At 40.8% G+C, this 26,193-nt stretch overlaps 7 protein-coding genes across 8 annotated transcripts; 4 read left to right on the forward strand and 3 right to left on the reverse strand.

The window, feature by feature from the left end:
* The first annotated feature begins 812 nt into the window (after window positions 1–812).
* Window positions 813–1,763, forward strand: LOC128258233 (heat shock protein 22). Its single transcript, XM_052989743.1, has one exon. The coding sequence runs from the start codon at window positions 1,061–1,063 to the stop codon at window positions 1,583–1,585; it is 525 nt and encodes a 174-aa protein (XP_052845703.1). The 5' UTR covers window positions 813–1,060; the 3' UTR covers window positions 1,586–1,763.
* Window positions 1,764–2,007: 244 nt separating this feature from the next.
* On the forward strand, window positions 2,008–3,131 carry LOC128258231 (heat shock protein 27). Its single transcript, XM_052989741.1, has one exon. It carries the CDS (start codon window positions 2,318–2,320, stop codon window positions 2,918–2,920), a length of 603 nt encoding a protein of 200 aa, XP_052845701.1. The 5' UTR covers window positions 2,008–2,317; the 3' UTR covers window positions 2,921–3,131.
* A 365-nt stretch (window positions 3,132–3,496) lies between these two features.
* Window positions 3,497–4,827, reverse strand: LOC128258230 (heat shock protein 26). Its single transcript, XM_052989740.1, has one exon. It carries the CDS (start codon window positions 4,292–4,294, stop codon window positions 3,659–3,661), a length of 636 nt encoding a protein of 211 aa, XP_052845700.1. The 5' UTR covers window positions 4,295–4,827; the 3' UTR covers window positions 3,497–3,658.
* Window positions 4,828–5,716: 889 nt separating this feature from the next.
* On the reverse strand, window positions 5,717–7,719 carry LOC128258380 (heat shock protein 67B1). Its single transcript, XM_052989967.1, has one exon. The coding sequence runs from the start codon at window positions 7,314–7,316 to the stop codon at window positions 5,985–5,987; it is 1,332 nt and encodes a 443-aa protein (XP_052845927.1). The 5' UTR covers window positions 7,317–7,719; the 3' UTR covers window positions 5,717–5,984.
* Window positions 7,720–9,683: 1,964 nt separating this feature from the next.
* Window positions 9,684–10,541, forward strand: LOC128258381 (heat shock protein 23). The gene has a single exon (XM_052989968.1). It carries the CDS (start codon window positions 9,792–9,794, stop codon window positions 10,350–10,352), a length of 561 nt encoding a protein of 186 aa, XP_052845928.1. The 5' UTR covers window positions 9,684–9,791; the 3' UTR covers window positions 10,353–10,541.
* Window positions 10,542–12,797: 2,256 nt separating this feature from the next.
* Window positions 12,798–13,825, forward strand: LOC128258398 (heat shock protein 27; the record flags this gene model as incomplete). Its single annotated transcript, XM_052989994.1, is given in 3 exon segments — window positions 12,798–13,110; window positions 13,113–13,255; window positions 13,257–13,825. Coding segments are annotated over 3 exon segments (654 nt in total), but the record flags the coding sequence as incomplete, so codon positions are not given.
* A 468-nt stretch (window positions 13,826–14,293) lies between these two features.
* On the reverse strand, window positions 14,294–25,546 carry LOC128258368 (uncharacterized). Of its 2 annotated transcripts, none has more exons than XM_052989953.1 (6): window positions 24,888–25,546; window positions 18,572–18,803; window positions 18,239–18,392; window positions 17,965–18,085; window positions 15,964–16,640; window positions 14,294–15,815 (listed from the first exon to the last, which is right to left on the reverse strand). In XM_052989953.1, exons 1-6 carry the CDS (start codon window positions 24,965–24,967, stop codon window positions 15,214–15,216), a joined length of 1,866 nt encoding a protein of 621 aa, XP_052845913.1. In that variant the 5' UTR covers window positions 24,968–25,546; the 3' UTR covers window positions 14,294–15,213. The 2 variants fall into 2 exon arrangements, with proteins under 2 accessions (XP_052845913.1, XP_052845914.1); XM_052989954.1 differs by having other exon boundaries at window positions 18,248–18,392; window positions 24,888–25,545.
* Window positions 25,547–26,193: the final 647 nt, after the last annotated feature.

Consider the following 26,193-nt stretch of genomic DNA (forward strand, 5'->3'; position numbering starts at 1 on the left):
TTTCTAAGATCATTTTTATTTAAGTAGAATTTACTTAAAGATTTATTAAAAAAATTTTGAATGGATATTTAAAGATTCGAGGATTTTTAAACACTTGTTTATTGTTTTTTGTAGTGTTCAATTAATTATATAATTCCTAAAAATCTAACAAGTTATTTATTTATTTCAATCATCCAAATTTTATAAAGACACATTTGCCAGCTTTCTAAGATAATTTTTATTTATTCTTTGTTTATTATAATCAAAATATATATGATTTCTAATAGCCTAACACTCTTACAAATAATTAGGGATTATTTATTTCAATAAGCTACTTTTTAAACATTCCAAATAAAATACTAAATTTTCAGCTTTGTGCTAGTGAGTCTTAAACTCTGCAAAACCTTTCCAATCTAGGTATAACCTTTTTGACTACACCCATGGCCATGCTTTAATAACACATATAAACGTACAAATACACCAGCACTAGAAAGCTAGACACTCTCCGAAAATTGCTCTCTTTTGGAGCTCTCTCCATCTCTTTCTTTCTCCCGTCATAAAAACTGACCTTCCCCAAGGCGCCAACGGGAGAGAACTTCGTTAAGCGTTAAAAAAAAATGTAAATACTGAATACCCAGAGTACCCGAAACTTCTACCATGTTCTCTAAATGCCAAACAACCACCCCTGTTTAAATGCCATTGGCCGATTTCAGGCAAAGCGGAAAATTGCATCAGCAAAGGGCGAAGAAAATTCGAGAGAGTGCCGGTGGTTTCTAGATTATGTGGACTCGCTCACTGCCGAGAGTATAAATAGCAACCGGTGGAGCGCCTATCTTCTCAGTTCAAAAAAACCAAATCAAAAGTAAACACCTCGCAAAAAAAAAAAAACAAAATTAAATTTCATCAGCTAAAAAACGGATTGCAAAGTAAAAAATTAAAAATTTTCGATATTTGGAAAGATAATACATCAAATTCAAAGAATATTTTAAATAATATATTTTTATAAATAAGTGAATATTTTAAAACACAAAAAGTGCATTAAAAATAAAAAAAGTCAAAACTTTATCACTTAAATTCAATAATGCGTTCCCTACCGATGTTCTTGCGTATGGCCGAGGAAATGACCCGGATGCCACGCCTCACCTCGCCCTTTCAAGCCTTCTTCCACGAGCCGCAGGTTTGGAGTGTGGCCCTTCCGAGGAACTGGCAGCAAATCGCCCGCTGGCAGGAGCAGGAGTTCGCCCCACCGGCAACCGTTAGCAAGGATGGCTACAAACTCACCCTGGACGTCAAGGACTACAGCGAGCTGAAGGTGAAAGTGCTGGACGAGAGCGTCGTCCTGGTGGAGGGTAAATCGGAGCAGCAGGAGGGCGACCAAGGAGGCTATTCGTCCAGGCACTTTCTCCGACGCTTCGTCCTGCCTGAGGGATACGAGGCCGACAAGGTGACCTCCAGCCTGAGCAGCGATGGCGTCCTGACCATCAGTGTACCCAATCCTCCGGCTGTGCAGGAGACACTCAAGGAGCGAGTGGTGCCCATTGAGCAGACTGGCGAACCGTCAAAAAAACCTGCAGATGAGCCCAAGAACGAGACCAGTCAGCAATAATACCCTTACTTGCGAATGGAAAAAAATAAATGCTAGTGAAACCCTTATGTTTAGATTTCCCCATCCTTACCAAATTCAAAGACTTAAATAATAAGTTTATTCCTAAAAGTTTTAGAAATTTAATCCCCTAGTTTTTATTTAGAAGAAAATAAATGTTACATGATTTGTAAACAAAGTATTCGAATTTTTTTTAGATATTGTATTCCAAACGATGATGCACAAAAATAAAATATGTTGCTTTAAAAATTAGACAGTTTTGTATATTAAGTTTAAGCACCTGCGTGTGAGCAGATACAAAAACAATTTTTTTAATAAATACAAATTAAAAAAACTATTCCTTAGATGGAAATACTTTTAATAAGCGCCAAAAATACTTTCTGTTTTCTTTTGGCACCTTGGACCCATGCATTGGCCATTTCGCCTACCTTTTTCCGCTTCCTTCGTTGATTCCGGTGACGTAGCCACTTGACGCGGGTCCAACTGGCCATAGTATTGGCGTGTGCACCTCGTTGGCCTCGCCTTCGCCGCTGCACTTGGCCAATCCGATTCGTTTCGATCCCGTCCGATGCGCCTCGTCCGTGCAGCATGAGTCATCCATCGTCTCCGCCATCCGCAATCCGCATCCGGCGAGGCCAGCCGACCATCTATAAAAGAACTGACGGCGGCGGCGACAATTTTATAAGAATTTCGGACTCGAACGCAAGCGAATCGTTGCCCTAATCCCGGCGAGAAATGTCTCTGGTGCCCACCACATATCGCGATCTGGCGCGCGAATTTGATCGACCACGACCGCGCTACCAGCCACCGTATGATTTCCAACTTTATCCGTATTTGTGGGACGATCCGCGAGTCTGGTGGCCAGCACATCATACCAACAGGAGTGAGTTTTTCCGACCCCTGGATGAACTGGTGACGAGACGCGTGAAGAATCAGTTGATCCAATCGACGCCCTACGAATGGGCCCATCCCATGAGGTGGGATAACTACTATTCCGGCGAGCGAGTCCACGTGGATGAGAAGGGTTTCCGGATTGACATAGATGTCCGGCAGTTTCATCCCCACGAAATTGTGGTCAAGACCAACGACGACTATGTCATCGTCCAGGGCAATCACAATCGCCGGGACGAAGGCTCCAATGGACTGGTGGAAAGGCACTTTGTGAGAAAGTACCTCCTACCCCGCGGTTACAACGCCAACGAGGTCATTTCGGATATATCCAGCGATGGAATCCTCACCATCAAGGCTCCACCTCCTCCGCCAGCCAAGTATTATACTCCCGGGGAGCGATTGGTCCGAGTCCATGAAACCGGAAAGCTGGCCCTGCCCTGGAAATAGATAATCTGTTCAAAACCAGGAAACCAAACAGTGAATGTTTAGCAAACCAAAAACGCCACCCATCACAAGCGCCTTACTCAAGGTGAACTATTTTCGGACGGCAAGCAAGTGCAGCCGAACATTGGATTTAAATTGGATTCAAACATAAATAAAATACAAATTGTACTCGTAGGTAATATATAAAATGCGCAATAAATATTTAGTAGAAACATTGGGGTGAGCGGAGGGGTCTTGGTCTGGTCGCGCCCAAATGCAAGCGTCAATGTTATAGATGGTGGAAAAATATTTTCTCATTACCCATTGCCACTGTTCTTTAATTTATTTTGTTAAAAATTCTATGACTGAAACTGAATCCATGGCAGTATACAAAAGAACATTTTTAATTAAAGAAGTGTAATCCTCAACAAGTAAAACACTTGCTACCCACATACTTTCCATATTGATATAAAACCTTCTGTTTTTTTGTTTTACAAAAAATATTCCTAAATAAGAAATATTTGGGGTTGCTTAACCACACAAGTTTCTTAAAATATTCCCCTCAGCCCAACATCCAGCAATCAAAAGACACAAAAATCGTTTAAATTTTTCACACCAGGTGTACAAATGGTTTAATAAGTTTTCTTCAAGTCTTTAGCTCGTTACAAATGCAATGCAATAAATAAGGAACATACATATATGTGGGGGAATGATGGGTGACTTGGAGAGTACAATGCTAAGATGATCCTGGCAAAGGTTCCTCTATTTCTTGGCTGCTCCGTTCTCCTTGGCGGCTCCATTTTCCTTGCCCTTCGTCTCGCTGTCATTCGACTTTACATTGAGATGAGCGGGACCCACTTGCTGGATCTGAATGACCCGCTCCTTGGACTTATCTTCGATGGCCTGCGGTTTGGGAATGCTGACGGTCAGGACGCCATCGGAGGAGAGCTGGGAGACCACCTGGTCCGGCTTGTAGCCCTCGGGAACCTTGTAGCGCCGGACAAAGTGGCGCATGATATGGCCATGGTCATCCTGGCGCTCCTCGTGCTTGCCCTCGACCAGAATCGAGTCGTCCACCACCTTGACGTTAAGTTCACTCGGCTTGAACTGGGCCACGTCCATGCACACCTGGAAGCCATCCTTGCCCACATGGGCGGTGGCTGGCCAGTGTATGTCGTTGTGCTTGGACATCTCGCGACGCAGGGCCATCACCTGGCCGGCGGGCGACGAAGGGCAAATGGGCGAGGCGCAAGGACACCCGTTGATCGAGCGGCGATGTTGATGTCCATGCGGCAGGAGCAAGCTGGACTGCGGATGCATTCCCAATCCAAATTCGTAGATGGGGGTGCGTGACTCCTGGAGTTCGTCCACCAGCGAAAGAAGTGTGGATAGCGCCATTTTGACTTTGACTTTTTAGGTTAGATTTTCGACAGGGTTAAAATATTTCTTTCTTTTGGTTAGGTTGAATGAACTTGTGTGTCTTGCAAAGGTCTTCCTTTTCTTTATTCCTTTTCTTTTTTTAAGTTCTGCCTTTAAGGCTGACTTGCGACATAGAGTAAGAAATGTATAGAGGCACCATTTGCTCTGCCGGACCTCTGCCCAAGCTCTGCTGAGAGCCATGTTCGAAGCTAACCTTGATTTCCCACCCCACTTTTCAGTTTTTGGATCGAACTTGCAATTCGGTCCCATGGTGAATTTGCAACTGCACTGCTCGCACCAGCCCTTGGCAATGGGAGCGAGCAGTTCAGATGCAGAAACTCACCGCGGGACCGAATTACAAGTTCGAATCGAACCGTGAGAGACTGAAAATTTCCCCTGTTTTAGTCTAGGTGGCATCACTGGAAAAGTCACTCGAGAGAGCGGCAGAGCAAATGGTGCCTCTATACATTTCTTACTCTATGCTTGCGATGCGACTCTGTTGACTTTTAAATTCGATCTGTGCTCCCTTTGCAAAGCAGCGCTGCTTTTATAGGCGCTGAGCTTTTCTAGAAGAGTCCAGAAAGCGGTGGAGAGAGCACAGGAGAGCAAAAGATAGAGAGATAGAAAATACGATAGGCGAGAGAGAGAAGAAAGAGAACACCCAATATGAAAAGTGTATACACAGAAAACAAATACTTTTGTATTATCGGCCCTTTTCCAGTTTTTACTTCCGAAAAATTCGAACGGATTCCAACATTCCAGACTTGTTTCAAGTTTTCAATTTCGCCAGCAAAGAAATCAATTGTTTTAAAATAAGTTAAGTCCCCTCTGTTCATTTTCATGGTACGAAATAAAGTATTTTCCCTTTCCCTACCAGAAGTTTACAGCACTGGTTAAGTAGCGACTGATTACATTACAAATGTTTGAAAATTTATATTTCTGGCAGCCTTAAGGCAACAATACTCTGACAAATATCGGACAACTGCCAGTCAGCTGATTTTGTGTTTGAACAAAAGGGGCCAAAAGGGAAATTGAGTGGCAAACCCCCAAATGGGAAGGGGAATTCGATAACGTAAAGGGAAATCCAAAAATATTATCAAATTAACTTCCGAATGAAATCTGGAACAGGCCTGTTTGTATAATTTGCATTTCAAAATTCGACAACTAGAAAATTTGAAATTTGTTTGTTACCATTTGTTGTGATACGTGTGAACGTGAGCGTAAAAAATGAGTGAGATATAAAAAGTGAGAGAAATAAACTTCTAGAAGAGTCTAGAAAATGTGAGACAATCATCAACCACGAACTAAAGAGAAAGTCCAAGAGAGCTGTCATTTCCTATGTCGATTAAAGAGAGAGCTCTAAAGAGAATCTAAAGAGGGGCAATGAAGACAAAACGCCAATTTCTTTTATTTTGTTTTTCCTCTTTATTGTTAAGTACATTATTTTGTGTTTCTGTCTTTAAGTTTTACTGGAATACTTGTAGTTGTTGTCACATATGTTTTTAGGAAATCATATATCGTTCGCTATCTTCCACGCATAGTAATTGAGTGCTTTCCCATCAGCTTTTCTCTAGCTCAAAAAAACAAGAAACATTTATGGAATAAAACGCACGCGTACTCGTGCAGGTTATTATTTGTTCTTAGTTATTATATTTTTTTTATTCAGTCTTCACTTGGCCAGTTCCTCGGTTTTGGCAGCAGTGGCACCGTTTTCGCCCTGGTTTTTGGCCATGAGTATGGCGGCATCCACGGCGGCCAGCTCCTCGCCGCCTTTCTCCTCAACCTTCTCTACTTTTTCCACCTTCTCCGCCTTCTCCACTTTGCTGTCTTCTGTGGGAGCTTCGGGTTTTTTGACCAGCGGCATTTCCACATCCTCGGGGGCTATGACAGCTCCATTACCGTTATTGGAGGCTATGGCCACTTCGTTGGCATTGGCATCCTCTGTTTTCTGCTCGCCTTCGTTGCTCTCTACGGGATCGGGTGTGGGGTCCTCCTCCTTGGCAGGCTCTTCGTTTTTGGCAACCACTTCCATGGACTCCGGCTCTGGAACGCCATTGTTGGCGCTGGAAGTGTTTACTGCAGTGGAAGGGGTTTCCACTGCAACAGCGGCAGTGGCAGCAGCCTCGTTGGAAATAGAGGGAGAGAGAGCAGTTGTTTCTATCTCCTCCTGACCATTACCGTTGCTCTCGACGAGAGTGAGCGAGAGCGTGGCAGTGGGAGTGAGAGTGGGAGTGGGTGCAGCAGCATTGGGAGTGGGAGCACTAGCTGCCGTCTGCTGCTCTGCCTCTGCTGGTTTCGGCGGCTGCGCATCCTTTTGCTGCTGCGACGATATCTGCTGGATGTCCACGATGCGCTCCTGTCGTTCCAGGCCGCCTTTGGAAACGGGAAGCGGAGGCGGCGCCTTGACCGTTAGAATCCCGTCCGAGGAAAGAGTGGAGTGCACCTCGTTGGGATCATAGCCCTTGGGCAGGATGTACTTGCGGATGAAGTGGCGCGAGATCACCCCGTGGCCATCCTCCTTCTCGTCGTGCTGTCCCTCGACCACGATGCAGTTGTCGATGGTCTTGACGGTCAGCTCTCTGGCCGCGAATTGCTTCACATTCATGCTCACCTGGAAGCCATTCCTGTTGACCACGGAGTAGGCCGATTTGCTGGCCGTCGGCTGGCTGCCACTGCCGGAACTTCCGCCGGAAGTGCCCTTATCGCCCAGCTCCTTTTCCAGTTCCAGCAGCGACTTATTGCAGCACATGGTTTTGGCTCCAGCCACACGATTGTACGGATGATGACGATGCTGCTGCTGCTGCACCGGGGACTGACCCTTAATGGGCACCCACATCATGGCATTTCCACGCCCCAGGCCACGACTTATCTGTGGCGTATGTGTAGTGGCATCCAGAGGATACAGCCCAAATCCTGCCGAGTCGTCTATATCCATGGCCAGACTGCGATTAAAGTCATGCAGCTCCTCGGCCAAATCGAGTATGAACGGTATCAGCGACATTCTCACTTTTATCTTCACTGTCTTTCAGAGGTTTAAATACAATTTTTTATGTTTTTTAGGGGATTAGTTTCTTCTGGGAACCGGCGGCGATCCGTTCTGGCCTCCAACTGGACTGCGTTTGAGCCCTTATGGCTGAATGCCGGCGCTTTTAAGCGGCCGTGCAGCGCTGAATGGAAAACCTGGTCGCCGCTTCCAGTCAGTCCAGCCTTCCAACCCAGCTCCCAGGCGAAAAACTATAAAACTTCTCCAGAGAACTCGAGAAGGGGGAGGGATACCCATAAAAACAGTCAGGCAAACCATGTACTATTCCATTTTCTGGTATATAAACCGAAATAAGAGATACTTTTACTATATCACAGATAGCCAGAGAACAAAGAAAGTACTCGTATTCCAGGGCGAAACCAGATAAACTGCAGCGCTGCAAAAAATAAAAGAGGCAAACCGGCTTGTAACCGAGGGATATATGCACGAAAAACCCCCCAAGAGATGCCATCTCCCTTATAGTATATAAAACTGTATATATATATATATATATATGTATGTACGGATGGGGTGTATGTAAAGTGGTCGTGTTGCAGCTGAATTCCCATTGCCGGCATGGAGCGAACAGCTGAGAGTCTCGTGCCGGTTGCCGAGTCGCCGGCTATAAACAACTACAACAACAGCTGAGGCCGGCTGGAAGCGTAAAATCCGCTGGAGTCGCTGGAGCTGGAGAATTGGCAATCGCAAACCGGCGTCGCGTAAACATGCGCAGTGTCAGCGTCTGGAGGAATACATATGGTCTGGCCGCATATACATACATATATACCCTGCCACACAGATGATGATATGCTGGATTGTATTCGTTACATACAACCGGTTGAAAAGCTCCAAAGAGCAACAACATCATCCAGACGAGGGCCAGACAGTGGAGACTTGCTAAATTTTGGTGGGGCCCCGAACTTAACTCTTGGGATACATGTACATATCCCAGCTGCAGTTGGAAAAGAGCAAAAACCTTCTGGGATTGCTGCGTATGAGATGTGCCCCTCGATATGATATACCTACATATTACATACCACACAATCCCGCAATGTACTTGCTTTCATTTACTCAAACGAGGGGAAGAAATCCGCCAGACGAGCATTCTGGTACATTATGTGACCACCTTTCGAATAGACAACTTCCATTGCGTTGGCGTTGGATTGTGTAAACCCCGGGCACATACCACACGTACTTCTGGGATGAACACAAACAGAACAAAAAAAATGGGGCCATAAATTAAAACTTGAATGATATAACAAACAAGGATCGGGTTTTGTAGGAATCCATATATATATATATTAAGGCTCAATAAGCTCGTTATATTAATAATTTTACATAGGTAATGCACCGTAGTAGACCTAAGTAAACAAATAGTAAACAAAGTAAAATATCTGGATAAAAGTATGTGGACATCAAACCAATAGATAAACTGTTCTTATTTTAACTTAATTACTTCCATTTAATTTATTGAATTGAGACTATAATAGCGGTACAAGTACATCACTTAAATTTTACTGTGATATGCATTTCTAATAAAGTGATTAATAATCAGATTAAAACCTATTCAAGAAAATGCAATTATCTTGAAGATTTTAGAAATTTGTAAATTGCTACAAACATTTTCTTCTTTTAATTCGTAACTTAACTTATAACATTTATTTACTATCACATCACATGTTTATAAACTAATTGTAATAAATTAGTAGGGACATTAATCAACAACTGCGTTAAATTCTATTTGAAATAAAATATATTTTAAAACTTAAAAAACCCCAATCTTCTTTCTTTAAATGTTGTAAATGTTAAATTTAAACTTTATACAAATAAGAAAACTTATTTACACTGGCACTAATAATATATTCATGTCTTTTAATTACTTACCCCTGCCTTTAGAAATAACTTCATTAAATGTCATTAATTAAAGTAAATAGCTTGCCATAAAAGTACTGCTATGCAGTCTCGATGTTTCGCGAATATTCTCCATCCTCCGAGGTCTATTCTCCCATTTATCTGGTATACATACATATACACACAATATTTGTTTGTGCCGCCGAATTATCACTCCACCTCGGCCCACCCATCCCACTCTCCTCCAGTTTCCTCATTTTCCGTAGCGATACTCTCACTTTCAATGGCAGATAATGCGTAATTCCTGCAAATTCGAGAACTTTTTGCGATATTTTCAGCCCGAGAAGTTTCGTGGCTCTTCTAGATGTTTGTGCCCCAATGCACACAGATACGACACACACACACACACACACACACACCAGTGACGACACTAGCACAGATACAAAAATCACGCACACAGCCAGAGCGGGTGGTTGTATAAATAGCCGGCACTTTCATTCAACCGGCGTCAGTTGAATTCAAAAAGCCAAAGCGATAACAGCTAAAGCAAAAGTTCTACATCAAAAAGAAACATTTACAAAAGTAATCTTAAAGTGTTTAAAAATGGCAAACCTACCATTGTTGTTGAGCCTGGCCGACGATTTGGGCCGCATGTCGGTGGTGCCCTTCTACGAGCCGTATTACTGCCAGCGCCAGAGGAATCCCTACTTTGCCCTCGCCGGTCCCATGGAGCAGCAGTTGCGCCAGCTGGAGAAACAGGTGGGCTGTTCGTCGGGAGCCTCGGGGGCCGTTTCGAAAATTGGAAAGGATGGCTTCCAGGTCTGCATGGATGTGTCGCACTTTAAGCCCAGCGAACTGTCCGTCAAGGTGCAGGATAATTCCGTGCTGGTAGAGGGTACTCATGAGGAACGCGAAGATGACCACGGCTTTATTACCCGGCACTTCATACGGCGCTACGCACTTCCCGAGGGCTACGAAGCGGATAAGGTGGCCTCCACTTTGTCCTCGGACGGAGTCCTTACTGTGAAGGTTCCCAAGCCGCCGGCCATCGAGGACAAGGCCAACGAGCGCATCGTTCAGATCCAACAGGTGGGTCCCGCCCACCTCAATGTCAAGGAAAATCCTAAGGAGCAGCTGGAGAAGGATAATGGCAACGAGAAGTAGGACCATTCGTTGCTAAGGAGACACTGTATTTAACCATTATCAAAGTCATATATCTGTTTTATAAAAAGTAGTTAACCAGGGGCACTCTACCCATACATACATATAAGACTTAAGGGAGTGTCCTGCTTTAATCATAGTTTGAAATATGCATTCTGTAATTGGCTGATTAAATATAAATAATAATAATAATAAATTAAAAACATACATTTTTGACGTGTTTTTTTAAATTGAATTGGGGGCTGTTGAGATTACGGATTTCTTAAACTGAATTAAGAATGCTACGGCCGTTTTCAGTACATTATCCAATTTTTGTTATACTTCTTCTTCCAGAAATAGAAAAAAACGACCAGAAAAGTACTTTGCGTAGGAAATATTTTTTAAAAATTTTGCTTGTTGGATTAAGTGTTTTTTTGCTTTCATGAAAAATAAATATATTGTTGTATATATACATAGTTGTATATAGATATGTAGTTATATATAACATTTTTTCCTAAACTTTTTTTTGGTCTTTTTGATCTGATCTGATCCTTTCTTAAAATATTTATGCCAGAGACGAAAAATCCTCAATCATTTAATTTTAGCTTAAATTAAAACCAATTCTTTGTGTTCCACAAATGACGTCTTAAAGCGTTTGCCCTTACTGACCATAATTTCAAATATTTTTTTAATGGTTTGTGTTGAACATTTTGTTGTGCTTCTGCACACCTCCCTTTAAGCTACCTACATACATATGTACATATGTATATTTGGTAATTCCATAAAACTGAACCTTTTGATAAGAGATTTATGTCAGAGTAGAAAAAATAAAGAATATACATATATCCTGATTCATTTAACTCTAGCCTAAAAATGTTTGTAGCAAACAAAAGAGCGGCAAACATGGAAACAGCACAAAACAGACCAGGCAAAACGAAAGTTCAATGCACCTTGCCAATGAAATATCAGCTTGGTTGCACTCCGAACAGAAGTCCGATAAGAGAAGAAAATGCTTTAAATAAATATTGCACTGCTGTTTTACTTTTTTTTTTTTTTTGCAGAGGAACTCCGAATGCGTTAAGAACTTTCGAGCTCTTTCTTGCTCTCTCTATAAAATGCCGGCTGTGCTAGAAAGAGCGAGAAGATGCGAGAGAGTGTGCTTTGAATTCAGGGGCGTATTAAAAGGGTATCAGTTGATATGTAGTTCCCTCACAAGGTTTTCGTAGCACAGGCTATAATTTAGCATATCACTTCTGTCGAAACATATTTTATATTTATGTTTTTGTTTTTTGTTAGATCTAATAATATTTAATTAATTAAATGCTGTACGAGAAGAACGAATAAATAAAAGGGCAAAAAAATGAACCCCCTTTAACGTTGCTTTTGACCCGCCCCTGATTGCGTTACTCTAGGTGTGTGACCCGGCGTCGGTATAAAAAGCGTGCGTCGACGTCGACAGAGCACAGTCGAAATTCGGAAGTTAATTTGATAATATTTTTGGATTTCCCTTTAACGTTATCGAATTCCCCTTCCCATTTGGGGGTTTGCCACTCAATTTCCCTTTTGGCCCCTTTTGTTCAAACACAAAATCAGCTGACTGGCAGTTGTCCGATATTTGTCAGAGTATTGTTGCCTTAAGGCTGCCAGAAATATAAATTTTCAAACATTTGTAATGTAATCAGTCGCTACTTAACCAGTGCTGTAAACTTCTGGTAGGGAAAGGGAAAATACTTTATTTCGTACCATGAAAATGAACAGAGGGGACTTAACTATTTAAAACAATTGATTTCTTTGCTGGCGAAATTGAAAACTTGAAACAAGTCTGGAATGTTGGAATCCGTTCGAATTTTTCGGAAGTAAAAACTGGAAAAGGGCCGATAATACAAAAGTATTTGTTTTCTGTGTATACACTTTTCATATTGGGTGTTCTCTTTCTTCTCTCTCTCGCCTATCGTATTTTTCTATCTCTCTATCTTTTGCTCTCCTGTGCTCTCTCCACCGCTTTCTGGACTCTTCTAGAAAAGCTCAGCGCCTATAAAAGCAGCGCTGCTTTGCAAAGGGAGCACAGATCGAATTTAAAAGTCAACAGAGTCGCATCGCAAGCATAGAGTAAGAAATGTATAGAGGCACCATTTGCTCTGCCGCTCTTCGAGTGACTTTTCCAGTGATGCCACCTAGACTAAAACAGGGGAAATTTCAGTCTCTCACGGTTCGATTCGAACTTGTAATTCGGTCCCGCGGTGAGTTTCTGCATCTGAACTGCTCGCTCCCATTGCCAAGGGCTGGTCGAGCAGTGCAGTTGCAAATTCACCAGGGACCGAATTGCAAGTTCGATCCAAAAAACTGAAAAGTGGGGTGGGAAATCAAGGTTAGCTTCGAACATGGCTCTCACGCAGAGCTTGGGCAGAGGTCCGGCAGAGCAAATGGTGCCTCTATACATTTCTTACTCTATGGACAGGCTTGTGAACAAAAAAAAATAAAATAGTCGATTGTACCCTGTTGCACTTGGCCCGGGAGTTGGATCATGATTACCGCAGCGACTGGGAACATTTGCTGGAGGATGACTTTGGATTTGGCGTCCATGCCCACGATCTGTTTCATCCGCGTCGTCTGATGTTGCCCCACGGCTCGCTGGGTCGTCGTCGCTTTTTGCCCTATGAGCGGAGCCTTCATGGCCATGGCCACCATCATCAGTTGATGCCACGTCGTTCGTCGGGAGGTAAAAATTCCCTGCTTCCCGCGGTGGGCAAAGATGGCTTCCAGGTCTGCATGGATGTGTCCCAGTTAAGCCGAACGAACTGACGGTCAAGGTGGTGGACAAGACCGTTGTGGTGGAGGGCAAGCACGAGGAGCGCGAGGATGGACACGGGATGATCCAGCGCCACTTCGTGCGCAAGTATACCCTGCCCAAGGACTTTGACCCGAACTGATGTGGTCTCCACCGTCTCCTCCGACGGGGTGTTGACCCTCAAGGCTCCACCGCCGCCCAGCAAGGAGCAGGCCAAGTCGGAGCGCATTGTCCAGATCCAGCAAACTGGCCCTGCCCACCTGAGCGTCAAGGCTCCCGAAACTTCCGAGGGAAAAGCCGAAAATGGCGGCGGCGAGAAAATGGAGACTGGCAAGTAAGAGAGAGAGGGGTGCTGAAACCAAGATTCGCTGGCGAAGAATGAGAAGAAGAATTTAAAGGAGAAACGGGAGTGTTGCAGCGCTGCTCGGAGAGTGCAAGACTAAAAAGGAAACACCACAAACACACACCCATTGTATTACTCTCTCACAAACACACACACACATCATCACATCCTAGACTTAAGCGATTTTAAACTCCATTTATTATAAAGGAAAAAAAAATAACATTTTAGTCTGTATGATTAGGGTAAAAATTGGAGAATTCAATGCTCCCTTTTAGTTCATACTTTTTGTAACATGAACAGGCGCAACACTCGGAGGAATTATGCATTTCATTTGTGAATAAAAGAAAAAATATACAGAAAAAATCAGCTGGCAGTTTTTGATTGTTTTCCCCTTTGGCTGCTCGTTCATTTTCCCAATCTGCAAAATTTGCATATCAGGTAAACTGGTTTTACTGGGTGTTGTTCTTTTTACAGAGGGCCTTTGTTCTTGATTTGCAGTGAAGGAAAAATGAAATGGTTCTAGTCATTCTTGTGATTTTTTAAGTTTTCTTGAACCAATTACAAATGCAACTGCAATGCAAAATGGATTCAGTTGACAAACAATAAATAATACTTTGGCATTTTCTAAATTGCCTTATGCAAAAATGTCATAAGTTTGCGTTTTTCATTTATTTTATTTTTTTTGTTTTAATTTGTAAATCCCAGTAATAAATTATATTTAATTGTTTTTTAGATGTAAACCAACCCCTGGTAATTTATAAAAAAAACATTTTGAATTGGTCGCAAGTAAAGTCCTCGATAGTAGCAAGCCCCAATAAAAACACTTCTTTCAACTAATTTGATCAATTGTTTGCACATATTTATTTAAATATTTAATACATAATAAAAAATTTAGTTGCCCGTTTTTGTTTATGCTCGTAACTTGTAGCGATCATAAGTATGTTACTGTTTATGCTATGTCTATATCTAAAACGGCTTTCATTCATATTTCTCAGCGGGGTCTTGAGATACATATATATCCCGATTTCTTGGCTCCGTGGAGCTTTCGCTGTTAACCGCGAAAAGCTTTTAGTGGTTGTCATGTTGCTGTTGTTGGTTTTATCTTAATTGTTGTTAAGTAAAAATTTTATTTTTTTTCTACTGCTGCGGCTGCTGTCAATATGTTTTTGCTTGCATTTATGCATGTTATGTATGTATATTCAATGACGCTTAATCACAGATCAATTTTTTAAAATTTCATTTGACTTAGAAGTTAAGAAACAAAACACACATCCTACACTTGGACTAAATAATTAATGTCTCTGGTTGGTTTTTGGGCTTTTTGGTTTGGACAACTTAGTGGACATACACATGTGGGATCGGAGGCTGGATGATACACGAATACAGGATAAATTATACATCGATTTAGCGACTAAATCTAGATTCGCCAACTGCCTTGCTCTAAACATTACAATATTCATTTCTCTTAAGTTTTGTCGTTTGTGTTTTGTTTTAATCATTGCAGTCTCAAATTGTTTATGGGCTTTGCTTTATAAAGAGGAGAACATAGGGATTGTTTGGCCGCCGGCCACGATCTGGCTTTTGAAGCCCCTTGGTGTGCGGTATAAAAAATAGTATTTCGTTTTTACGTTCTATGTGGATCTGGGGTCTCCGTCGACCAGCGGTGAATACTTGAGAGCAGAGGGTCAAAGGTTAAGAGGGCAGAGAGAGAGCGCGCAGATCATAGTGGATCACATCAGACCAAGACTAGTCCCTCACTTCTGGATGAGACTTTCGCAACTGCTGCTGAGATTTGGCAACGACTTGAAACTGAGCCGCGATCGATCCATGTGCGCGTCCGAAGCACCATTTCCCCTGCTGCTCCTGCTGTTGCTAACCTTATTCACGCCTCTGTCGAAGGAGGAGGAGTTGACCAGCGGGTGCGGATGCGGATGCGAATGCTTCTGTTGACTGGCATAGGCGGCAGGTGGCGAGAGCGGCGATGTGGGCAGATCGATATCCAGTACGGTATCCGCCTCGCCGGGCTTCAGCTTGGGATCCGAGTAGCGGCGCAGCTCCTCCTTCGACTGCTGACCACCCAAACAGTCGGTGGTGCAGCAGCCAATGGGCAAGTCCACGCCCATCATGCCCGAATGGCGGTAGTCGATCTTTGGCGGTGTGCTGTAATCGTACGGATGCACGGCAGTGTCCGGACCCACGCTGGTCTGGTCGCTCAGCACATCGCGGTTCTCCAGAAAGATGGACGAGTTGGAGTAGCGCTTTGTCTGGTGCGGCTTGTACACGAATCCACCGAGTCCATTGGCCACCGCATGCGACACTCCGGAGCTGATCGAGGGCGCCTTGTGTTCGCCACTGCCTGCAAACAAATATTGCTGATGAGTGAAATGCAGGAATATAATATATATAATAATAGGCAGTCAGATCACTTAAAAGGTAGTACTGTGAAATGTATTTTTTTTTTTTTAGTGACTTGTAGGGCTGCCCATCGGTGATTCTCCACTCACCACTGAAGCTGCTTAGCTGCAGGGCATGCTCGCGACCTGTGTCCGTGGAGATGCCGCTGGCACTGAGATCCTGCCGTGATCCGGCACACAGATCCGTGGCCGAGCCGCGACTAGAGCCCTCCGAGTGCTCCAGCACGTTGTGTATGGAGTCGTGGAAGGGTGTCATGCTGCCCGATCCCTGGGGGCAGGGCCGGAATGAGGAGATCTGAGAGACGACGTCGTCGAGGGCCCAGTCACGATCGTAATTGTGCTGTGACTGCGAGCACTCGATGTTGGCGGCCACCGCCACCTGACCCAGTTGCTGGCCGCCTTGCTGCATCTGCTGGTGCCGCTGATGGCCATGGCCATCCTCTGTTTGCGTGCAGGCACTGCTACTGCTGTGGGGCACCTCCAGTTCAGCGGCCAATTGCAGCATATGATGCGGCGAGGCATTCAGCAGCCGCTGCATCTGCTGGTGTAGGCCCAAACCCGCACCGCCGCCTCCGTTCTCCATGGACGCACAGCTAGCTTCGTGGACACAGTGTCCTCCGGCCGCACCGCCGGCATTGATCTCCACCGCTCCGCTGGCCGATCCGGCATGGGCCAGCGGCTCGCTGAAGTGCTGATGATGGGCGGCCACTGGGGATGGAGGTGCCAAGGGATGGATCTTTTCCGGGGCATTCTGAATCAGCAGAATTCTGCAAAAGATAAAATAGATGGTCAGCATCATTTCCTGAATTCAAAATCAATTTTTAGTATGAAAACCCTAAGAATTCTTATTAAGAACCACTGACAAAATTCTATTGCTAATTCATTTTTTGGATTACTGTGGAATGCCAATTCTTAATGCAATTTAAACAAAGCATTAGATCATTCATTGCCACATTGCCTCTTAGTCAGATATAATTGATTATTTTTGATAAAATGCTTTAAAACCTATGATTTCATTATTTAATTTATTAGTGACTCAAAATTATTGTATTTCCCCCACAACTTAAATGGAGGAAAATTAAATCTCACTATAGAATAGCCTCTTAAAAGTTAAGTTTCTCTAATAAATGATAAAATACCTAATTTAAAAATGTTTATAAATTTAATATCAAAGTTTACTAATATAAACACGTAACTATAACATTAATCATTATTTAAATTGCATTTAATTACAGATTACTTGTTTACTACTTTAGTGAACATTGATTTACAACTTGTCGAAAAATGTTAAATCAAAAAGCGGAAAAGATTTTTAATTGTTTATGTGAGAGTGTTCACTATTTTAAGATTTACAAGGAACTAACAATGTTAGCAATCTAATAAATAAAATCCAAATCTGGCATATGAAAGCATCAGCTATATTAATCACGAACGCATACAAATACGTTTCCAATTAAATATTCGACTACTACTAACAAGACTTTAAACAATGGGCTCATTCAAATGGATAATTTGGATTTTGTAATAATTTATGATTGTCTCCGCTGAACAGAAATGCGATTTTTCTTTGTCTGTTGCACACAAAGCGACATAAAACATCAATCGTTTGTATGGGATAAAATAAGACAAAAAATAAGGAATTATTCCAGACTGTGAAATTGCATGTTGGTTATGATTTCGTTGAATTATATTAACTTCCCAAAGCGCATAACAGAATACTTTACACATTTTTAGGATTTGAAATAGAATAGTTTATAGAAAATGTATACATAATGTATAATTTTAACTAATGTTCGACTATAGTTTCTGAATATAAGGAATTTTATTATTAGTAAGACTTAATGTTCGACTATAGTTTCTGAATATAAGGAATTTTATTATTAGTAAGACTTATTGTTTGTATTATATAAGGGACATTATGTTACTAACTGCAATCTGACTATATTATCTAATTGCAATCCTTAGTTTAAGCATTCAATTATTTAATTCTTGTTCCCAACTAATTCGAATCTAAAATTTCTTCTGAATGAGCCGAATGATCCCATTTTTTAACATTTTCGAATATACAATCGTATAACCCATGATCTTAACCTGTTGCGTGCCTTCCAGCGGTGGCAAAGATGCAGATACGCCTTGCACTGGATGTACATAAAGACTATTCCGCCGGTAAGGCCCACGGTGACAACGGCCAGTTTCGTCCAGAAGGGCCAATCTGAAATGGCGAGGGAAGGGGTAATTAGAATCCGTTAAGAGTAAACAGTTGCTATAATAACAGCCCAGGTTCAGGCTGGTCAAGCAATTATATAATTACTATTTTCGCTGAGCGGTTATTTGACCTGCCCGAACCCGAGACTCGAGTACTAACACCCCGCACCTATTAGGCCACGTTGGACATCGTCGGCGGCCCGCTCGATAAGCACACACAGCGACCAGATGACGCACAGGGCGGCGGCACAATGGAACAGCACGGAGCAGCACAATCGCCGCCTTTCAATGCCGGAGATGTCAAGGCTGCGCCACTGCAATTGCCAATGCAATGCACAACCCACCCATCCCAATTCAATTCAATCCAATCCAATCCAATCCAATACAACCGCAATCCAATCGATTCCGAAGCCAAACAATGCAAAGACAAAATAAAATAAATTAGCTGAATTTCGACTTTCGGTTATGAAATGTGACAATGCAAAGTACCCACCTCGTTGAAGGGCTTGATCTTGGTGTGCATGATGAAGGGGAACTTGCAGAGCTCGCAGGAGTTCGTCTCGGAGGCGGTGAGCCATTGCTGCAGGCAGGCCTGGTGCACGTACTTCAGACTTCCGGAGCAGTAGCACGGCGTGAGCAGCGGGTTCTGCGGATCACTCTCGCAGTGGCAGATGCGGCAGATGTCGCCGCTGTTTTGGGAGGCCTGGCTGCTACCCGAACCGAACCTGGAAGAGATTAGGGGAGGATTAGACTCTTCTTAAAGCACATTAATAAATTTTTGACATTTTGATAATTTTTAACTAGATATTTTACAGCACAATAATTAAAATGCATTTAAAGCTCTATTTTGTTAAGTTATAGTACGGATCTGAAGTCCTCATTCGTTCACAAATGCACGAACATAAGTGATAAATCAAATCATTTGTTAAACATTATATTTAAGGTATGAATAAAATAATATAACATTTGGTCTTTCTATATTTCTTGAATGATTATAAATGCGATAATGTTTTAAAGAAGAGAAAAAAAAATAAACCCAAGATATCGCACAAATATTTTGACATCTACAATTCAGAATCACAGATTTGTAGATAAAGAAAGCAATTCAGACAAATAGTAATAAATGTCAATAAAAAATATGTGAAAATTAGGTCCTTGTGTTGTGTGACGTCTCTGTTTCGATCCCATAACTGAAATTTGAGGCTATTTGTGCGCGTTTAGGTATAATTGTGGCTTAGAATGTTAGCTCTTTCGTCAGCAACTCTGGAAGCATCACGAAAGCAGTAAATCAAATAAATTGTCAGAAATCAAATAGTAAAATAGAGAGCCTTTTCACCCAAATTTTGTATTTATTAAACCCATTAGTATCCATGCATGCTGAAAACCATTAATCAATTCCAATCGATGCAGATAATGAGATGTAATTGAATTATTACATCATTATTTATGGGAAAATCGATTGAAATTACTAACTAGCTAGCTAACAAACGCAGTCAATGAATATGTATTATTCGTCGTATTGACAATGCAATTATTCTTACTATTCCCGCTGTAATCAAAACACCAATTAAAAATGTAATCGAATTAGGCAAGTCATCAAATGTGTGATAATCGTGTAAGCTGAGTACTGCACTTATCCTAACGACATTTTTAATTTTCTTAAACTAATAGTTAATATACTTTGAGTCAGGAAGAAATCACATGATGCAAGATGCCATTCCACATTTTCCATTAATTATTAAGCATGAATTTAAATAAATGATAAGGCAGATGCAGTTGGATGCGAGTGAAATTTTAAAGAAGTCATTGACATTTGTTGATTTAATGGGATGTGAAGCGTGGGCGAAAATGAGTGTATACATTGAATCAATGATTCAGACGTATTTATCAGACTTTTTACAAACACCCAATCTCACGATCTTCTGTTGAATGTATGTACATATTGGGATTTATATGTTAAACACAATAAAAGTTAGTTCACTAATACACGTAGTAAAAAAAATCTTTGGAACGTTTTGTAAACAATTAGCTTACCAAATGGATGTTAACTATTTAAAATTATTAACTCGACTATTAATTTTAATTTAATTTAGGAAGTTATATCCTCAAATTAAGAGTTTTGATTTTGTGGTTTTAATACGTTTTTACGTTTTAGTTGAGAAATATTGTAAACATTTTTAAACGGATTTCTTTAATAAACGCTGCAGTTTTTTTTCGTTTGCCAGTTTTCAAATAGTGTTTTATTTTTTTTTAATTTAGAAATGAACAATTATAATTCTTGGTACATACAGTGTTTACTCGGTTTTATTAAAATAGATGGACACTTCCAAGAAAATAAACATTCAAGATTTTTGGGTTTTCAATGTGACTGGTAAACATTATAGAGCTGATACACTTTGGCCGCAAACAGTTATTCAGCTTTAAAAAATAAATCAATTTCTTAGAAAAATATAGTTTTGAAAATCCGGTTTGCGATTATCACTAAATGCCCACTGCATTTTGCAGCTATATCCAGCTGTGAGCAAATGCATATTTTTATGGAGAATGATTGGATGTATACTGTGAGAAACTAATTCTTTCGCCATAAAAAAGAGTATTCACTTTCGCACCCCTCCCCAAATAGTACACACATATCAATTAAGTTGTGATGTGGTTCCCTTTGGACTGCGGCAATCTGGTGCTGGTTTATGGCGCAGGCAATTAGCTCCGCTGGCCGCCCTATCATTATGGCTGGCGAACGCCCACTCAGCACCTGCGAGGGGTTTTTGGGGGAGGGGTCCGGAGGAGGGAGCCCGTGTTTCTAATCAAACTAGCGAGCAGTGGGTGGTGAAAAACTTTTACTTTCTACCACAATGCACGGGAGAAAACGTCGATATTTATAAAAGTGTGTCGAACAGAAATTACTTTCCAAAATATTACAAAAATAACATGCTCAATAAGCCAAAAATTAATTTAATAATGTTAAAATTAAAACTTTTATAACTTCAAATATAATATACAAATATATCTATAAAATATTAAAAACATAACATTTCAATCGTTTTTAAAAATTCTTTTTTAAATCTTACTGATTAAGTAGATTAATAATTATTTATTAAGTAGTAAATTTAATTTAAACATTGTGATTATGTGTCGTAAATAGGGTGTTTTTGTTGCCAAATTGATGATAAAGATTTTGAAATATTAATCTCGTTGTCTTAGGACAAAATGTATTGATGGCTTAAATCCGTAAATTAAGCTTCAGTGTACTATGGCTTTCCCCTGCCAATCTGCACTGTCTCGATTACCACTGTACTTGTGTGTGTCTGTCTGTCTCTGTGTCCTTTTTAGAGTTCAGGCAGTCAGTGCGTGATTGAGGCGAAGGACAGGCCAGTCAAAGGGTCTGCCAGCACATTTGTTGTGGCTGTCGGCATGGTCATGAACATGGACATGGAACTGGACACGTCCTCTCTTCTCCTGCCATGTTTTTTTGGGCCAATCGACTGGCCTTGGATCGATGGAGCGCGTTTGTGGCCTACACCGCAGAAAGAGGTTCATAAAGTACACAACCGCAAGTACACATGCTTGTCTATCCCCGGGATGGCGAACGTTATCCTTTCTTGGCGCTTCTAAGAAGTTAAGGACATGCGTAAGTCTCAAGTTCTACGACTTCATTAGACGGCAGACAGTCGCCGGTTGGCCATTTCCACACCTCTTGGAGCCACTCAAATGAAACAGCCTTATGACTTGTCATTTATGGATCTTTGGGGAAGGCAAGTTGCCTTTTTCGACATTGAACACAACAAATTTCAACTCAATTAGAACGGAAATGTCGATTCAAATCCATAAATTCACGCTGTACATATGTAAATTCCAGTCGATCACAAAAACAGAACCTCTCGCAAAGATCTCTCACATTATTGATCGGCCTTTTTGTTTGTTTTGTTTGTTTTTGCCCTCCACAATTTGATTAAGCGATATCAAAGGGTATATACTATATACACACACATACCAAACGCTATCGCATTACCAGGTGAAAGAGAGAACGCGAGACAGGTGCTTTATTTCAGCGAAACTAAAAATAAAAAACGTTTTCGCTCTCGAGTTTAGGGTTTCAAGTGCAAGCTGCAGTTAAGCATTCAGTGCTCATTATACCATTTTTTTAATGGCATTTGTTGCCCCTGATAAAGTGCTTCCGTTGGAAATCAGTAAGTTCCGCGAAATTAAACTTTTCGGAATCCAAATATTTTTGGTCGTTAATCTGGTCGTTAATGAGAATTTCCAAATTTCTTATCAATGAAAAATGTATTTAAATGATGACTAGTTCCCTGTTTTAATCTACGTATTAGAGCTAATAAAAAGCCCGAACAATAAAGAGGGGATTACTTCTTTCCGTGAATGAAAAATTTATTTTAATGATGACTAGTTCCCTCTTTTAATCTACGTATTAGAGCTACTTAAAAACCCGAACAATAAAAAGAGGATTACTTCTCTCCGTGAAATGGACTTTTAAAATCGTTGGGCTAAAATAAATTTAATCAAATGTACTTTAAAGTCAAAAAAGCTTTAAAAAATTTTTTTTTGGGCATTTAAAAAGACGTTTTGCTATAATACAACGAAGAAATAAATTGTATTTATGAATCACTAAATTCAAAACATTTGTTCCATTTTAAATTAAAAATTTAGAAATGATATAATTCAGAAAATCATGTTGATAAGTATTGACCTAAGTACTTCTGAATGATTACAAAAAACTAAGCTCATTATTCTATTGTGTCCAACATAAGGTTTGACCCAAAAAGAGAGCATTATATCACAATAATCCAAGGGTCGGTCGGTCGGGAATTCAGCTTTGAATCGTTTTATATATCAAGGGCTCTTCATGTTTTTTGCGAAAGATTTAAGTAATTTTGAGCACTTGATTCTCCGCCGTGCCCTCTTTTAATTACAACTAAATTAGCGTATTTTAATAAATTCCACAACAGCGCAACGAAACAGGGCACGCCTCTCTTTCTCAATGGGACCAGATGAAACAAGTAATCTTCACATGGCGCAAAGCACCGGGTGAGTCCGGCGGATTTGGAGGGGTACGGATGGAGAAATCAGAGTCAGCCGGGGTCCAATTCAACTGTTTTACGCTTTGTTTTCGCTGCTCCGCTTTGTTCCAAAGCTTTTTCGATATTTTGCGCATTATTTTTTGTGTGCTGTGTAAAACTTATTTTTAAGTCCCAACTGGTTTAAGTTCGAGGCAATAAATGCTTAAGTTACGATGGCGGCGCCAAATATGCACGTTTCGCCTTTGTTTGAAAAAACCTATGCGAACTGCGGGTTGCCAATACTTGGGAAAAACCACATCTTATCAGTGGTATATTTTCCGCCTCGCTCCATTTTACATTTTCATTATACTTGGCAAATATTTGATCGTAATTGCCCAAGCCGCCACACATAAACAGCAACAATGCCAATGTTTATTTAACAACGACACCTGAAATAACAAAAACACCATCCACAGACACATTTACACACTCCGATGACAGATTAGATTTGCAATGGTCGACGGATGATAAGCTTCATCAGGGTGTTATCTAGGGTGTTGACTGGTCCGTATAAGTTATATATAAGTACATTCACAAATATTTTTGAAGCATCGCAAACGTAAAACATATATTTGTGTACATTAAAAATACACATTTCATATTGGTGCACACGAAAGCAATTAATAACTGGTTATCAATTGGCAAAATTAAAATACATTGCTTGTTATAAATAAACATTTTAAATAGGATATAAAGAAACATGTTTTAAATATGTATTGGTCATTTGTTTATTTTGATCTGCGTATAAATACATTTAGAAATTATTTTTAGATATTAAAGCAATGGGTTTGTTTACTGAATAGAATGTCACAATCAAATAAACAATGATACTATTTAACAAAACATATTTATATTATTTTTCAAATGCAAAATCAAATTTTTAATATCGGACAGGAAGTTTAACTTTAGCATGCCCGATTTTTAATGAAGATTTAATTTGCCCTAATAAAATATTTAAAATCGAAGTCATTGCCCCGCAATCTTGTCGGATTTAATTATAAATAAATCGCGAGTAATTTATAAATTGTCAAACAGATAACAACAGGCGCCGGTGCTTTGTGTCAAGACCTGACACTTGCCCAGCATCGTTCAGCCCATATTTGCATTTTAATAGGCTTAGAACAAGTATGGTAAGTACAAGTCAATGTTGTTAAGTGATGCTTAATGGTTGTAATTAACTGGCGTTGAGTACGGATTATAAAGATAAAGATCGGAACTGCTTGTAGTGCGCATAAAATCAAAATGAAATATGTATTTTAATTGGAACAGACAAAAGTGGTATCGTCTTGGGATGAATCATTTTCAGCTTTAGAGAAGTGTTTTCGGTTTTGCTCAATGGCTTATCTTATCTGCTTTTGGCTCTTTCTTGGGGGTGTTGTGATCAAAGTATGGACAGCTGGATTTGGGTATTGTGAGCCAATAACAGACTCTACTTTTTAGCAATTACTTGTGCGTAGTCTGCGTTGCAAATTAAATTATTTTATTATTATTTTCCCCAAGCGACAGAGTATCAAACATTTAAATCATGTCCGTTTCCTGGCTATAAATAAACAATGTTGTCCATTGCCAAGAAGAATGGCAACCATCCCACGATTTTTCAATTGCGTGCTTTGCACTTGTTTTCTTTTTATTTTGTGTGGTGTACTTGAATAATTTATAGGGTTCTCTTTTTTTTTTTGGCCATGTCAAGGGCATTTAAGACCTCAATAAAACAAAACAAAAATTAAAACTCACCTGACATTTGCATAGTGCTGGCCCGAGTTCCAGTCCACATGCTCGATATCCGACGAGGTTTTGGCGTTGTCGCAAGGCATTTTGTTCGTAGCTCTCTCTCTCTCTGTGAACTAAATTTCAGGGTATTGCATAGTCGTTGCGATCCGGCATCCGCTATTCGAAGAGGGGTTTTCAACCCCAAAAAGGGGGGCCTTTGTCTTTTATGCTGGTAGTCTTGCGCTTTTGTTATGATTTCTCCGCTGGTTATTTGTTTATTTCCAACGATAAGCAGAGGCTGTCGCCCGTCTTTATTTTTAGAGACCCTGTTGGCAGGGGCTACTTCGATTTTTTGCACAATGTTAACCGAATCTATTGCACTTTTATTTTCCTTTCCTTTATTTTTCCTTTCAACGCCAACGAACTTCTGGCCGTGTGTTTGTTTGTGTTGGTAGGTCTATTATTATATATTTTTGCATATGAGCGACGAACGGCGACGTGAACGTTGTCGACTTATGTTTTTTACCCAGCACCGCGCCCAGTAACTACTCTACGCCTTATATATATACTTTTAAGAATTACACATATATTTTATGTATTTTAACAAATTAAACACGGAGACATATCCCTTCCCGACTTTCATTTTCCGACGCGACAAGCAGTGTGTAGGGGTGACAAAGCAGTGTGTAGGGATGGGAAAACATCGATGCCAACATCGATTGGTCGAGTGGTTGAAAACCTCGATGGTTGAGAACTTAGCTATTCGAAAGTTAGCCGATGTTTTTTCCCCCCACTCCATACCTAAAAAAACGTTGGGATTATGTGAAAATGTGAAACTAATATTTATACAAAGCACATACACCATCCGAAAACAGCTGACCTGAACAGCTGTGACGATTTAAAACCCATACAAAGTCAACATTTTTTGTATGTTTTGATGAGCCACAGCTGCTCAGATCACCTGTTATGGAATGGCGGATGTGCTCTGTGGGAATTGAACTTATCGGACTTATCGATACATCGATAACGTGAAACTTGTGGTCACGTTAGTAACGTATTTTTTGCAGGAAAAATAATTCCAAATTAGGATTCCTAATTTAGGAAGTATGGCAATATGAGCCTATTATAGGCTGACCAACGGCCCAAAAGGAATTTTTTCAAAACTAATAACACCACTTTTACACTGTATGAACATTGTCGAAGACAAAAATTACCTATTTTTAACATGAAATGAAAGTTTTAGCATATGTACGTTATTAACTGAACACCAGGTAGTTAAAGCACGATACATCGCTATTATATTTAGTATAGGTCACCCTGTAGTGATTAG

The sequence above is a fragment of the Drosophila gunungcola genome (genome assembly GCF_025200985.1).
Source record: "Drosophila gunungcola strain Sukarami chromosome 3L unlocalized genomic scaffold, Dgunungcola_SK_2 000003F, whole genome shotgun sequence".
Classification (NCBI taxonomy): Eukaryota; Metazoa; Arthropoda; class Insecta; order Diptera; family Drosophilidae; genus Drosophila; species Drosophila gunungcola.